Genomic DNA, 16,552 nt, shown 5'->3' on the forward strand with positions numbered 1-16,552 from the left:
GCCCGGAGTGTCCCCCGCCTCGTGCCCTAGGCCGCCGAGAGACTCCCCGTGACCCGCTGCGGCGGATATAGTGGTGTTAATCTGAAGATGACTGACTGACTGACTACTTAAAAAGGGTTTGTTCCCACTATGTGATGGATCTCACTGTGGGGTCTGAAACCAGCACTCTGAGTTTGGTGGGCTTGTGACAGGTTGTACAATTGAGCGTCCCCTATCAATAGGTCAGTAGCTGAAAACCCAGTCTGCAAGATATTTGACCCCAACTCCCTTCCATGGCAACTTTAGGAGTTGCTTACTGCTCCTCAGGGATGGGCCACTTGTAGAGAACAAATTCCCTTGAGGAAAGTGATAAATCATAAGAAAATCCTGTACCGAACACATTAGCTATTGCTTTTAGTACAAGTGCTTTGACTATTTTATGATTTGAATTTACTGTGTATAAATGTGACAGCACCACTAGATGTCAGCATTGTTGTGAAATTACAATATCTATTGTCTCTGGAAATCAAATTGTGCACGACTGTATGAAGATAAAAAATGGCAAAGCAAAAGAGTCGTTCAGAATTAAATAGGTCATAAGACAGTAAAATTTAAAAACTGAGATAAAATATAATAAAATTCAAACACATGGAGTTCTACAAATGTAAATTAAAAAACAAATTAAATAAGAAAACAACTAGAATTTCAAATGCCTAGTTCACTTCAAATCATTCCGGGTTTATTTTTCTATTTGTTCCAATGAAAGCTGTGTCTGTGATCATTATTCCAACATTATTCCAAATGCAACAAGAGTAAAATAATTTTAATATTCAGCAGGTTAGGAGTAGAAGACTTTGTGGATCCCAAAATCACAATAGAGACAATCGGTGGTGTATTATCTGGAATGAAATCAGTTGATCTTTCGCTAAAGAAAACTTTATAGAAGAAAGTAGTAAGTGTGGGAAATTTATATTTTTCAGAATTTACTATCCACTTCTATCTGATTTTCTTTTAAAATACTCGTTTCTGCATATAATGATCAAAACAAACACAAATGTTCAGTAAATCAGAGAAAGGGAGATAAAATGATCAGTATCTGCTGCGTTCACAGAGTTACACCTGGGAACAACTTGCCACTTTCCATTGTTCATTTCCGTAGGATGGGCATTACCAGCATTGATGTCCCTATCTTGACTTCTCACGTGTTGGTAATATAGGGTGTAAAAAAAGGATTCTGATAAGGAAACTTCAAGAGACAACTTCCAAATCTGTAAGCTGTGCTTGTAGTGTCTGAGGTCATTTGATCAGCTTTTCAGCCCTAGTTAAAGTCTGGATGTATTCTACTGATAGAGATAAGGAGGTGCAGTAATCAGAGAAGCAAACAGACAAAGACTTATCAATAGAAATCATGTGATGATTAAAATTAAACATGGTTCTAATATTTACGCAATTAATAAGACTGTGTAAGCACAAGAAATCTAAACATGGGAAATGTTTTTTGTGTTAATTTTAACTTTTGATAATTTTCTACCTGTCAGTGTGTGACTGGAATATTATGAGAAAATTCATATATTTATTTGTTTTCTTATTCTACTGTGTTGCGAGATGTAATTTTTGGAAAATTCTAGGCATGTCCATTTGAGTAGTAGTAATATGGCAATAAAAATATGCATGGTGTTAAGACATTGTCAATACTTAGCAAAGGGTGTAAGATAGTAGAACTACATCATAAAGAAGAGAAAGGGCCAGTTTTAAGTGTGTTGCCAAAAACTCTTTGAGGCCAACCGAGAGTCCTTCTCCATAGCCTCTTCTCCCAGACCTGGATTTTGGTCTCCATGACCGTTCGGTCTGCGGTATGCCTGGCCTGCCTGTACCTGTCAACTGATTACAAAGTTCAATGATTCAACAAGGCTTGATAAGACTCCTTCACCTTGACAGCATCCCTTACTTCCGGCGTCCATCACCAGGTTCAGGGGTTAACACTGCGACAGGCACCAGAGACCTTGAGACCACAACTCCAAGCAGCTGCTTTGACAATGGAGATGGAGATCATGGTCCACTCTGACACAATGCCTCCAGTCTCCTGCGGGATCTAGTAGACGTTCTCCTGGAAGTGGCAGTTGAAGGTCTCTCTTTCAGAGGGTTCTTCCAGACGTTCCAAACAGACTCAAACAGAAACACGTTTGGGCCTGCTGAGTCTGTCGGGGCTCTTGTCCTGCCAGCAGATCCAGCTCACCACCAGTTAGTGATCAGTTGACAGCTCTGCCCCTCTGCTCACCAGAGTGTCTAAGACACAGGGTCGGAGAGCTGAGGATACAACAAAAAAAGTCATGTTCACTCATGGGCATCCCTGTGCTCAAACAAGGTGTTTGTTATGAAGTTCAAGAACAGAGCACCACTCAGGGAGGCCGTTCATCCCACGCACAAATTTCAAGGTATCACTGTCATTGCCCACATGAGCGTTGATGTACCCAAGAGGAACAATGGAGTTCCCAGTCAGAGCACTACTCAGTACCCCTCCCAGGGACCAGGGACTCCCAGAAGGTCAGGTATTCTAAACTGCCATTTGGACAGTAGGCCAAAATTGCAATGAGGGACCTGTCTACGAACTGAAGGCCCAGGGAGGTGACCCTCTCATTCATCGGCGTAAACTCCAACATGTCATGGATGAGCTGTGGGGCTATAAGTCAGCCCAAACCAGCTCATCACCTCTTACCCTAGGCAACACCAGAAAAGTGGAGAGTCTAGCCCCTCTCAAGGGCTTGGGTTCCAGAGCCCAAGCTGTGGGTGGAGGTGAGCCAGACTATATCTAGTCCATACCTCTCAACTTATCACACAAGCTACGGCTCCTTTTCCCCCAGTGAGGTCACATTTCATGTCCCCAGAGCCAGTCTCTTTTTCCAGGGTTTGGGTCGCTGAGCCCACACTGCTGACTGCCACCCAATCCACATTGCACCCATCCCATACGGTTCTGTCGGAAGGTGGCTGTTATTCAGCAGCCTGTTATGTCTCATCTTGAGTTTAAAGTGGTGGCAGATTGTTGTGTTAGTGTGAGGTCACACATTAAGCTAATGGACCAAAAGTCCAGAGGCCAGAAAACAAGAAGACAGAATGCAGCTCTTCTATTTTCTTCTTCTCTGCTCTTATTTCCCCATAATGACACTTTTCTGTGGGTCAGTCTGAATCACAGTCAGTTGAGGGGAGGCCGCGCTGACTGCAGCTGCTCAGCTGGACTCTGTCTTGTTAAATTAACGCTAAGCAAAGCAGATCCTTCCATCAACACTACCTGCTGGTCAAGACCACGACCCATTCACTACACATATACAACATCGTCTGTCTTTGCACAGCAACCTGTACTTTCCTGGCTTGAAATCCACACATGTCACTACTTTTACTGTTGAGACTGTGTCATTGTAGATGCTTTCTCCAGTGAGATGAAGTGAACCTGGGTGAATGGCTCTGTTTGTTCAAGGGTAAATAACAAAATTATAATTCTATAAACAGCATTTGAGCAGTGTTTCAAGGGTTGCTCGGATACCAGGAGGGTTGTATAATACAGCTTTAGTAACAAATGACGTGGTAGATATTAATGTCAGATATAATTGTCATTGTTTGTAAGACAGGAAATATAATTAATGTTTAATTTGAAAAATGGTTTACCAATGGTGACAAACTAGAAAAGGTTTTTTTTTGTGATGATTTCATTAATGTCAAATCATGCTGGAGTCTTTTGTGGGTTTTGTTTGCACCTAACTGCATCTTTTTACATCATAGATATTCCTCCCTTAGTTAAACAACACCAGCAGTTTAGTTGTGCCTACTTAAACACTTTCAAGAAAGGACAAGCTGCCACATGCTCGCATACAATTTGGCTCAAGGGTGTCATAACACTTCACTAGAAAATGTGCATGATCCTTAGGTTACACGCCACAAATGAAGCACTGGGATTAAATTTGGGTGTTTTGTGAGAGTATGATGGTCCAACTTTGAACTGCACAAAGTAAAGGTAGTGAGCATTACTGAGCATTAATGACTCATTTCTGGTATATTTTTTAAATTTGATCATTTTTAATTTTAAAGTGGCAAATGTATGGTTGCTGCTTGCTCCCCTTTAACCTCTTTTAAAATGCATTAATTTGCAACATTTGATCTGCCTACCAACTGTGAAGCAATTAAAACAACAAAAGTGACAGACATCATTCTACCAAGGTTTTAAAAATAACAGCTACACCTCCAGCCTCTGAGAGTGGACTTCTCTTGAATCATGAGAACTGCTGCACATGTTGCACCCGGCGCCTGAGACAGCAGAGTGGCGCAGACGCACCGTCAGCCTCCAAACCTAAGCCACAAATTATGTCTGGAACATGGAAAAGATCATGTGGCCCTGCAACGGAGTAGGGGTGGTGAGAAAGAGGAGTTTGGTGGTAACTGGGTTGGGATTGGACGGATACGATTTACATTCCTCTCCAGGGATGTGATATCAAGACAAGGTCAGACCAAGGCTAATACATATGACTCTGAGGACAGGAAGGATGAATGTAATATTTGGTCTTAAATTATTACTTTCTAGGTAGAGTGCAATAGGATAATTTATATTAACTTTGAAGGAGAAAAAATTCATGTATTTTAGTGTGTTATTGTCATTTTTTTCTAAATAATTTATCATTGTTTTTTTTAAATGGACATGCAGTCAATATCTCACGCTCAATATTAGCTACTATATATTCTATAACTTGAAGTGTTTTCAATGCAGTTTAGGAGATTAATGCTTTCAAGGAAATACTCCAAACTCCATCAACATACCATAGCACATTCCATTTCATTTCAATACCCAGTCCATAGACTAACCTCAAAGCCCAAAGGAACCTCATTATAATTGCAAAGAAATGTAATACACCAGCCTAACACTCTAATCTGAACTCTGTGTTTTAGCTGCACTTGGAGCTGGAACATTGTTGATTTTCTACACTGTTATGTGCCTAGATATGTGAATTTGCTATTTTCAGAATGATGTACAATACAAACATATATAATGCATTTTTTTCATTTGAAGGTACGTGTCTGAATAATAATTAGAGAGACGGACTATAGTAAAGATGAGTTAAGTAGTAACACTGACAGCAGTGAAATTAGTGTCCATTACCGAACAAATTTCTGCAATCACCTACAACACTTATGGCAGCCCTGAGTTAAACTCTCACAGGAGCCTTGAAAAAAGTGCTTTTGTCCTCACTGCTATGTTCCCTTGACACCAGAATGAAACAAGCACTATTTTCTTGGTTGCCAGGTCTGAGAAGAGGGGCCGAGTGTGCTTTAAGAAGAGTGTGGGAATCAATTATCCCACTCAAGAGACATGTAGAACCAGTGGGCATTGCTCAGGATTAGTGTCCATTCTTGTCAAGTAGCGACAAACCCTCAGGCTGATCTCCTTAAAACCAGGTGTTATCAAGAAGCAGGGTCCTTAGTAGAGGCCTTTAGGCTTTTTAATAACTGCCCTTTAAGAATGACTGACAAGCAGATAATGCTAAAAAAAAAAAGTGCATTCCTGTGCTTTCATGCGCTTACCTTTGTGAATCCCTTAAACTGCATTGAATTTGAGTTTAAACACAGCAATACTCTAACCAATCCTGTTACACATGCATGTAGCTAACGTGTAGAAAAGAAGAGAATGTTTCAATAGTTTGTAAATGCTGGAATTAGGTATTCTAGCTCTGTCTGAGGTAACAAGCTACCAGCTACTTAAATGCCTTAGCCCACTAGCTAACATGTTATATCTAGTTTGTTTAAACCCTCTCGTTTGTTTTACTGTTGTAAAATAGCCTCACTGTGATGAAAAGCCAGATTACCTGTTTCCAGCTGTTTTCATTCTTCCAGCTAAACTAAGCAATCTATCTATCCAAGGTAGCCTTGACAGCAGATATATGACAGATATGTGGTTTCAATCTTCTTTTCATACCGTCTGCCAGAAAACAAATAACCATATTCCCCAGTATGTCAAACTTTGCTTTTAAACAGTGCTCCACAAAGCAGCAAATCATCCTGTCATGTTCACTTTTGTTCAAATAGCACAGAACAACTCTGATCTGATCTGATTGAGATCCAATATCATGCAAAACATGCTACCATAATTACAATACGAAGTTTTCTTTGTTGTTTACACACAGTACTTAGAAACTTGACTTTTTGAGGCCCATCTGTGACTGATCTGTGGTTAGCAAGCTGGTTGCTGTTTGACAATGGGAATGAATAGACTTGATCCCAAATCCTAGCAGCAGTGCTCCCCAGGATTTGGGATTAAAGAGAAAAAAAAAACAAATAAAAAAAAACTGGATCATTCCCAAGTTCAGATACCTCTCCTTCTGTACATGCCAGAAATCAAGGTGTGTGTGGAATACAAAAGCTGTCAGGTGACAGCTGAGCCACTGAAGGGTGTTTACACAGGGGTTGAAAAGGGTTGTCACTTGCTGAAGACATTCTCAGTTGGCAAGGAGTTTTCAAATATTATTTACAGATGAAGAGGTCAATGTAATCAACAGATCTCGAACAGTCCCCAGTATTACTGCTATACTTTAGAATGAACGTAGAAATTTTCTCCCATGTCACTAAAAAAGATTACTATCCTCTTAAAAATCAGATTATGCATACAACAAATTATATCACTTCGTGTTTTATCTATTATCTACTGAATGAAATAATATTGCTGCATTGTATGTTAATATATGCATTATAACACACATGTAACTTTCCACTATAGTTTGTATGTTCAAGAGCGGACAAGAACAAAACATTACACAACCAAGTGCACAAAAGAGTAAATATTTTTCAAGAGGCCTGCCAGAGGATCCGGATCACTTGTCAGATTGACTGTTTGTTTACTGATTGATTTACAGCACTTGATAGATTATTTTGTAAAGTGATAAAAGTTTTCGTCAGCTCCTGTGAAACCGACTACAGTGCGCTGCTGAACTCACCTCGGTGCTGTGATTTAGCAGAACTGACAGCTTTGTCTAGCAAATGGCATGAACAGACTGATATTTAACTTAAGCAGACAATTTTTAACCAAAATCCTACAAAATGGAACCTTTTCCCCACTGTGTGGTGTCTGTTTGACTGATAAAATCAACACAGATGTGATATTTGATACAGATATTTATAAAGCAAAGTTCAAGATAACATTTATGAGAATGTGAATAAACCCTTCCATAAAATGCCGCAGTAGTGGTGTATGTAAAAATGTGCAATGATTATGAAAAGTTAAAGCACTTGTTATGCAGCAAACTGGTCCCTGTGAATGAGCACGTTTTACTGTTGCAGCTGGTTCAGCTCTAATTTTAACTGTTAATGCAGATGGACTGTTTAATGGATAACATAATGTTCCATATTTTAGAAAGCACACATTTCCTGTGTGGGTGCAAAGTAACTCAAGTTGTCAGTAAGATAAAAGCACATCAGTCTCCAGCAGGACTTTTGTACAATAGTAATAAAAAGCACTGCATGAAATAATTTATGTTTATAAGAACTTCATTAAAACTTTATGGGAGTGTAATTAAACGTTGTTGTGGAGTAAAAATACATCAGTACATTAATCAACCACATAAATAATATTTTTGATGCAAATATATTTAAACCATGTTTTTCTTTTATAAATAATGATTTATGTCATATCAGTGAATTTTCAGTATTAGCAATATATTATGTTGTGTGCAAAAGATTTTTCTCTTCTCAAAGTGAACTCACTGACTGAAGGCATATAAATGTATGATTGGTGTACACAAACTTACCAAATAGAAATCTGTCATGCTCCCTTTCTGGTCAGGGTGAGATCAGAAAATGCATATATAACCCGTAAAAACTTTTATTAATACATTTATAATCACCTTTATAGTTCGTCTGCCTGCACATGTCAAAGATATAATAATAATAATAATAATAATAATAATAATAATAATAATAATAATAATAATAATAATAATAATAATAATGTAATTTCTTTTTTCTTTGTGATTTCCCAAACTTTTTCCTACAATTTTCTGAAGACCCCTGGTCCCTACTGGCAGTCTCCCTCTGACAACAACATGCCTCAAAAGCAGAAACTCACACAGTTGTCTTAAATGAAGACAACTGAGAAGGCTTCTCTGCATGAAATCTGTTACTTATGAATCACTCCAGCTATGTATTGCCCTAGAACTCTCTCCTGCCCCTTTCCCTCTCTCTCCCTCACGCTCCCTCGCTCTCTCATGATGGGAGGAGCGCAGTGCAGCTCCTCTCGGTAGGCTATAAGAAGTGTTGAACGTTCAACAAGGGATTTTACAGAGCTACTCAGGAGAAACGAAATGATCTGCCCTGGAGCCGCAGCAAAATGCTGGATGGACACCTACTCCTGGGATGGTTATCGTTCACAGTTATAGTGCATCTTCTCAACTTGCCTGGACCAACCGCTGCATATTTTGGGTAAGAAGCTGACAGACGCAAACGACCACCGTGATGCTCTTTCATTGACTTGATTGGTTCGTGACATACCTGTGACACAGGTAACATCTATTTTCATCTGTTTATAATCGCCAAAAGTTACTACAACAGAAGTTAGTTTTTTTTAAGTGAATCCAACTCACAATTATATAGTCTCGTTAATTCTGATGAGTTGTTTTACTTCTTTGATAACTGCGGGTCACTGAGGTGAGATTCGGCACTAGTCCAGCTGCGCTCAGCGGCCTCACAGCTGGAGTCAGCTGCAGGTTGTGTGCGCAGGATTTGGTCTCATGGAAACCATTGACAATTAAACTTTTTTTTTTTTGTCACAAGCAGGGTCAGCGAATATCTAATTCAACAAAAACCAGTTTCTATTACAGGGATGAATGTTCAGCCTCTGAATTAAAAGTTGACCGATGAGAGTTAACCTTATTCTTTCACAAACAATTAATTGATTAACCCTTGGTCCGTTTGAATGGCAGGTAGCGGTCGGGTGATTATTTTCTTGCTACTCTTGTAAAATCATGTCCTTTCTCGACTTTGAAAACCGCCGTCGAGAGAAAGGTGAGTGCATATGCCCCAGACTCAACAGCTGGTAACAATAAAGCAATATGACTGACTGAACTGGTGGCCGAAACGTGTGCTCAGCTTGCACAGAAAATTCCCCCATCCAGCAAAAACATCACACAGCCCTGGCAGGGAATTTTTTCAGCTGCTGCCTCCATCAGCTTTAAAAATCTATTTGAAAACGTTTACGTTTCACAAATCATTTTGTATACCCAATTTTGTTTAATTTAGGAAGCGTGTGTGTCTTTCAAGGCAAGCCATTCCTAGTGAATACCTTTGATTTTAGATGTAACTGCATGCACTAAACTCCGGTAACATGAATTTCACTTTTTTTATATGGAAGAAGAGCTCGACCATGCATGGAGGTCAAGGTCATTGAATGAAGTCATCATGTCAGATGGGAGAGCACTTGGAGCTAAAAAGTTTTTACTTGAGTGAGAATACAAAATTGAACGCCGGAGAAATGACAAATAACATTTGGGAATACTGTAGACAGAACAAAATGTAAAACGGTTGGACAGGATCTCATTCTCCCAAGATTTTGATTATTTAAAAAAAAAATTAATATTTGTTACTGTATTGATGAGAGTTGTTGGCTGAGATAAATGTCTCTGAATGGAGGGATGACACTTGAATCTTTCCCAGCAGAGTCAAATTTATGGTAGGTATGGGTGTTGTGCAGGATCCAAGAGTGTTAGGTGACTCAGGAACTGTTGTGAACCTGCAACAGAGTAAGGGATGTGTCCCCTAAGGTCCTGTTGTTGTATTAGGCGTGTTCAACCTGTTGAGGTGGGTTTTATCTTCTCCCAGTTGAATAGAGAGTTCCAGATAAGGTATGATGATTTGGAATTCTCAAGAAAAGAAAAGAAAAAAAAGACAGTGTGAAGCATCAAAAACACAGCAATTCTTCTAGATACCAAACTGGGCAAACATGATCTGACTGATTTTCAAGACAAATGTGTTCTCTTTTTGTTGCGCAAGCATTCAATGATCTAATCGATGTAGACACGAATGGTGATACCTTCAATTGCCTTTTATAATATACATTTCTCATATATAATGCATTTGCACATATCATGTACTAACTGTTACATTAACAGTATTTGTGTAACCCTGCTCTCTGTTTCAGCCTCCCTCAGTGTAGTAGCACTATCTTTAGCAGCTACTATCATTTAGGGCTGATGTCTTAGACTGCCATTCACATCAGTCTAAATGGCCCCAATTTATTTGTTTAATTAGGACTTGACTGTTATCCGTCTGAAGAGCACAGTGTCATAACATCCCAGACTTATGATTACATGACCCAATGGAATACGAATGAGTATCAGTGAATGATTTCACCCTACAGCTTTGAAACAAGAAGCATAGTGAAATAGTAAAATATCCTGCACAGGTGATACAGATACAAAAATGTGAGTGCCCCTTGGCTGGTGTCCCAGAAACTCTAAACTGGTGACAGTCCAGCACAGTCCTGCTGCATGATTTTGACTGTTCAAACAAATATTCCATGAGCGTGAGGAATCCTAGGGCCTCTTCAGGACTGATTTACTCAAAATAGAGGGTCAATGTTGCATACCCAATTTCCAGAGTGCGGTGGAGCGTAAGTGTAACATAAACACAATCTCTCCTGCCCATAGTCTGTGCAGCAGAGGGTGGGGTGGGATTCCTGGCGTAGCCAAGCACCCTCTTAAATTGTCATCCTTTGCCACAAAAATGTGAGCACTCATTTTCTTTCCCCGAGCCTCTTGTGGCAGGTGCTGCTTTTGCTAATTCCATTATCATTGTTGTACGGTGTTCCCTGGGCATTTGTTACCTGACTAAAAAGGTTATAGCACCTCGATGGGATGAGAGGAGGAAGTGATTTGTTTGTTGAGTTGACCCCATCCATGCTCTGAGCACTTGCTTTAGGCAACTGCTGTTTAAATGTGAGTTCTGGTCAAAGGCATGACATTCTGTGGTCTTGTAAACTGTGCAGAATGCAAGTCCTAACACTGAGTCAAGAGTTTGTCTTTATTTAGCTCATGTGCGACATATACAGGAAGACTAGCCACAGTCATGCAACTAGCTTTTACCAATCACAGAGGCACCACAGCATCCGGAAGAAGGAAATTTAGTGGTTGGTATTGCTTGCTATTTAATTACTGCAATATCCGTAAGGAATCTGTCATCAGGTTGCTCAAGCAGCAGAGATTATGCTCTCTCGGATGGTATTGTTTTCAGCGCTCCATTAGAGGAGGCAGCATGCCAAAAACAACAGGATAACAAATGGGATGTATGTACATTTACTGAAGATGACTTATTTTTCCATTTGTGGTGGTAAAAGCTTTTTTTTTTATCACACTGCTGAGTTAGTTCCTGGTGTCCATCACCAGCTTGGTGATTTAAAATTTAAAGAAGGCCCAATTCTCAGAGGAGAAACGTTACGTGTTGTTTTTTAAGCCACTCCATGTAAACATTTCCTTTGGTTCTCCCCAATCTCTCCCCTCCCGTCTTGCGGTTTTGCCCGCCTCATGTGCGTGCCGGCATCCCTGCAGCGGTTTGTGGGGAGCTGCTGGGTGATTACCACTCATTAGGAGAGCAGAGGCCATGTGGGCTCAGGTTGGCGTTGTCTGGCAGACAGTGGTGGCAGGCGTCTCATTACCAGGCCTTAAGGACTGATTAGCCCTGACGTACATAGGGTGGAGAGCCCCGTTGATAGAGGGATTTCCCAACTTCATAGGATATCCTGTGGATATAGCCACACCTCAAAGGGTATCACTTTACTGTGAGCCAAGAAGATAGGATTCTTTCAGCACTGTGACTGTGTAGCACAATGAGATCACGCAAACCTGGAGGTTTAGATAATAGACTGCTTGGCCTCCTTAAAGAAAGAGCTGTGTTTTCTTTATATTTCTCTTTGATACATCTGGATTTGAGCTAAGCTGCGCTTGGCTTTGACCTCTCTGCTGTGTCACATCCCTATGGAGAGCCCTGCTATGCCTGTGGATGACACAGGGTGGCGCAGAGCATGCTGATAGTGCAGGATGGCGCTCAGTCAACACTTGGTGACCTTTTTGTGTAACAGTAGGAGAGTGGGAAATGAGATGTGAAAACATCTAATGTAAAGACAGCCAAGTATGTGTAAAAATAATTTGGGAATGGAAAATATCTCAATACACTTAGCTGTGGTCAGCCTGCTTTTCAACATTAGATTACAGAGAACAAATGCACCTCTGCACAGGATATCATGTCCTCTCTAAACGAAGCAACGCATAGTATTACGGTTCATTTTACAGGTTGAATAATCAAAATTGCAGACGTATTTGATGAAGGTTCCATGGTCTGTCAGACATTGCTGTGCTCATAATGTATAATAACATGTTTTTCTGTGACTATTTTTGTAGATTACATGGTTTGCTCATGTTTTTAAACTTGCTCACATCACGAAGACATACTGATTTAGTAGCATGCCAAAAAGACCACAGCAAAGACCTATTTGATTTTCATAGTTCTCTACCACTAGTCAGCTGTGCACATTATTGGTGGACAGTCAGAAGATATGGGAAGGAAACTCCCATCGAGGGAAGTTCTTCTTGGTTAAACTGCATTCATGATGATCTTTGCAGATGAAGCTGCAGACATGAGCAATTTGCAAAAGAGAAAAACTAATATAGGCTCAAGATAGTTTTAGTGGTCAGACATTGATGGGATGACGCTAGTTAGTGTGACGGCTATATCCTGTGTTTTCCATCCTTGACCACAGGTGCTTTTCTCTTCCTGGTTTGTGGCAATGAAAGAGACGATGGTGCTTTGCACGTGCCAAGATTAGCAGATTGAGAAACCCTCATTTATTGCTTAAAATCACCAAGTTACTTTCTACAGTTCCTGACATAGGATTTCATTGTTGCACACACCTTACAAGGATTCATAATTTTATAAGCAATTAAAGAAAGTCAGCCTTGTCTATAGGATTAGACTTTTACCTATGTTTATCAGGTAGCCATCACGCATAAACTAACGTCTATAGAGGGCTGATCTAACATGTACTGTACATGTGTTTAAAAATAGGCTAATGTCTGCCCAAATAGCATCGTTTTTCTCAGAGCTTTAACTTTATTTTGAGGGTGGACCTATTCAGAAGTGCTGCACGCTGACATGGCAGATGATATTCACTGTGATTTCATTTTGATTCAGAGCAAAATCACCCCATTTACATGACACTGGATCGGTCGTTGTTGTTTTAATCACTAGTCAGATGTCAAGAGTCAAACTTTCTCACTCACACCAATGAGAAGCTCATGGGATAGGGATGTTTTTCAGGTGGGGCTATTACTTCTTCACGTGGAATTTACTGCTATAGAAAGTATTCGAGCTTTGGCATCTTGATGCAATGGCTGAATATTACATTTGTGTTCTGCAAGACATTCAGGAAGCAACTAATCTCTCAGGGGTGAGAGTAAAAAATGGTCAGTTCCCTCAGCAAATCCTAGTTACTGAGCTGTGAGAAATTCAAAATAGCTATACTGTTTTGTTTTGGATTTGGCTGTTTTAATTTGCGTGGTCGGTTTGTTCACAGAAATGATTTTGTCAGTTAATACAAACACACATACCTGAGTTTTCCTCAATCTTTAATTTTTTACTATAAATATGTTTTGTGAAAGTTTTGTAGTCCAGCAGTTTTTCCTCTCTCACCCATCTACTGTAGTCTGGGTCTTGTGTCAGCATGTGTGAACCAGTGAGAGCAGAGTAGGGTATGTGTTCCTGAATGTGTTTGGTGCTTCGGTGTGCTGGTACAGGGCTGCTCTGTGCCATGGTGTAGGCTAGAACAGGGGAGTCATGTGGACACTGCTGCACGCCCAATCTGTGCCAGTCACACAGTGACTATAACTGAGCTGCTGACCTTAGAAGCCTTTAGTTCTCACATAGCAGTTAAACCTCTTACCATGTCCCATACTCCCATTCCCAAACTTGCGTTTTGCAGTCCTTCACAGAAAATGAGACCGAGCAGTAGCTTTTCCCCTGAAAAAGTAATATCTTCCTCTAGCAGCTTTCTGGGTGGAGGAGAACTGAGGGAGAATGCATTAATGAAATGAATAAATAAGCCTAATACAACATGTCATTTATATTTAAAGTGTCAAGAGAGCATATGTTCAGGAAATTGACTCAATGGGGAGAATTAAAGGGAGTCGTCTGATGCAGCCTGTGTGGGTTACAAATGACCAGAAGGGACAGCAGATGATATAACATGAGGTCATATCCTGTTAAGTCATACATGATAGGGGATTTTCCTCCCTTATGCGCCGACATATGTCACATGAAATCCTTACTATGGGTCATTACACAATTAATAAAGACTTTATAAATCTTAAATCAATACTGCTTTGCTGTTACCATTTTATTCTATTGTCGACCGCAGCATGTTAGGAATGGACCCAACACGCACTAAGTTCAACCAGTTATTAATCTTATCTTAGTCTCATATAATAACCATTTACTCTTTCCACTATTTATGGTTTTAATGACATGGGAAATGAACAGTGTCACTCTGGCTGATCCCTTTACCAAAAAGTCCCTTTACCAAAAAGTCATTTGACACTGATTCACTTTTTAAAAAAAATTATTCACATCCAAGCTGTAGAGCACATTGTCAGCTTCAGCTGGAGCGGGCCAAAGGGACAACACCACACACATTCCTACAACCTCTGGCATGGCCCAGGCTGTGATATGCCAGATGGGACTTGGGTAGGGTGGTCTGAAGTTCATCCAACATTTCTGAGAAAAAAAACAATTTTTTTTCTCCCTGAAAGGATCATTATAAACACTGTGAGAAAAAAAATTGAGGAGAAAGAAATAGAGATGAGTGCTCATTCATTTAATTCCCCAAAAATTCTGCTAAAAGTTTTGAAATATGTACTGATGAATCTCAGGTGAGTTTACCAGAACTGTTACCTGACTCATGTTCATGTCCATCAGTCTTGTGGAGTTCACGTCGATAGACAGCAGTTATGTCTAAGGGGGTTTCTTTTGACCCAACAGCTGGCTGGAATGATTGGCATTCGTTTAGACTAATTCACCAGTGGGAATACGGAAGTTCGCAGAAGAGGGAAAAGAAGGAAAAGCTGGAGGGGGGGTTAGCTGTGATCCAGGAGACACCAGACCACACAACCTGCAAGTTCAGACTGATGGAGAAACTGTGGCTTTTGTGCTTTTTCTGCCCAGGCCTGTTCAGCCACGACTCACTATTTAGGTGTTGACTTAAGGTAGTAAGAGCCCATATGCACAGATGCAAGTGTGTGTGTGTGTGTGTGTGTGTGTGTGTGTGTGTGTGTGTGTGTGTGTGTGTGTGTGTGTGTGTGTGTGTGTGTGTGTGTGTGTGTACGCCAGCAACACACACCAGTGTAACCAGCACCTGTTAATCTTGTGCAATGGAGATGTTGAACAGACATTGGCTGAAAACCCTCAAAATACTCTGCTGTTTTGCTGCCTTCATTCATTTATTCACATTTGAAAAACAACACAGTATCTAAACTATGTTGGATTGGCTGTTTGTATGATTCAGAGGGTGTTTCTTTTGGAAAACACAGAGGCGATGATCACAGGATTGTGAGGCGAAAGATCACTGCAGGTGGTGTAGAAAGTTATTAAAAAACCCAATCTGAATAGGGCGATGATCATTTTGATAAAATAAATTAATGTTTTTTTAAGAAAATATGACCAGGGTTTGTACTGAGGACTGGATTTTATTGTTAAAAATGAATTCAGTTCTCTCTGTTGGATAAGCCACGTGGTGATGACATGATTTCTAAATGACCTCAGATATATCTCTGGCGTATCTGAAGTCCAACTTATCTGTGAGCGATAATAGTGACCAGATTTATATCATCCCATCAAAGGCTCCAGCTGGAACGGATTTTTTGTATTAATTAACCCGTACCTTATTTTTTAGATGAGGTTATGTCTAGGAAATGTCTCAAAATAAGAATAAACCTCCCAACCCTTCCACTTCCCGAGAACCGGAGGTGAAATCTTCAATCAGCGAAATTCTTTTCAAAGCTAGAGCTGGTAACTGATGTTTTTAGAGCAACCTGTGTCAAAATTGGATCTGATATCTGCAAAAAAAATTTGTTTTGTTGTATTTCAGCCCCTTAGGATTTATTATGCCACATGGAGTGAACAGCTAGTGTTTATATATGGCTGTGTGAGTGTACAAATAACACGAGCAGTTACAAAGCTGTTTTCTCTCTGCACCTTATACACAGGGCGGGAATTTCAATTAGGCCAAAAAAGTTAAAGTAACTTTTCCACGATCTAAGAGTTTAGGTATTATTACACTCCCTTAACTATTTACATACCAAACCAGTGAAGAACGAGCAGCATTACCAGATGAGGGTGACGTCGAGAACTGTAATGTAAAGCCAGAGAGGGGGTGATGATGGCAAAGTTCAGTGTTAGTCAATGATTTCCTCGAGGGATGAACGCCTAGGCTCTGCGGTGTGAAATGAACCATTTTCACTGAGCCTGCTGCATTTGGAAAATGTATATAAAGCAAATGCCACAA

General features: G+C 40.1%; 1 protein-coding gene across 2 annotated transcripts in view; it reads left to right on the forward strand.

Moving 5' to 3' along the window:
- Positions 1-8,303: 8,303 nt before the first annotated feature.
- wnt9a (wingless-type MMTV integration site family, member 9A) overlaps positions 8,304-16,552 on the forward strand; it is a 34,121-nt gene continuing 25,872 nt past the window's right edge. For both annotated transcript variants that reach the window (XR_011038825.1, XM_068340552.1), the window contains exon 1: positions 8,304-8,430. Coding sequence is in view for 1 of the 2 variants with exons in the window: in XM_068340552.1 (XP_068196653.1) it covers positions 8,339-8,430 (92 nt within the window). In the remaining variant the exon portion in view is untranslated. The remainder of the gene's footprint in view (positions 8,431-16,552) is intronic.

This window comes from Antennarius striatus, chromosome 18 (assembly GCF_040054535.1).
Source record: "Antennarius striatus isolate MH-2024 chromosome 18, ASM4005453v1, whole genome shotgun sequence".
NCBI classification, from domain to species: domain Eukaryota; kingdom Metazoa; phylum Chordata; class Actinopteri; order Lophiiformes; family Antennariidae; genus Antennarius; species Antennarius striatus.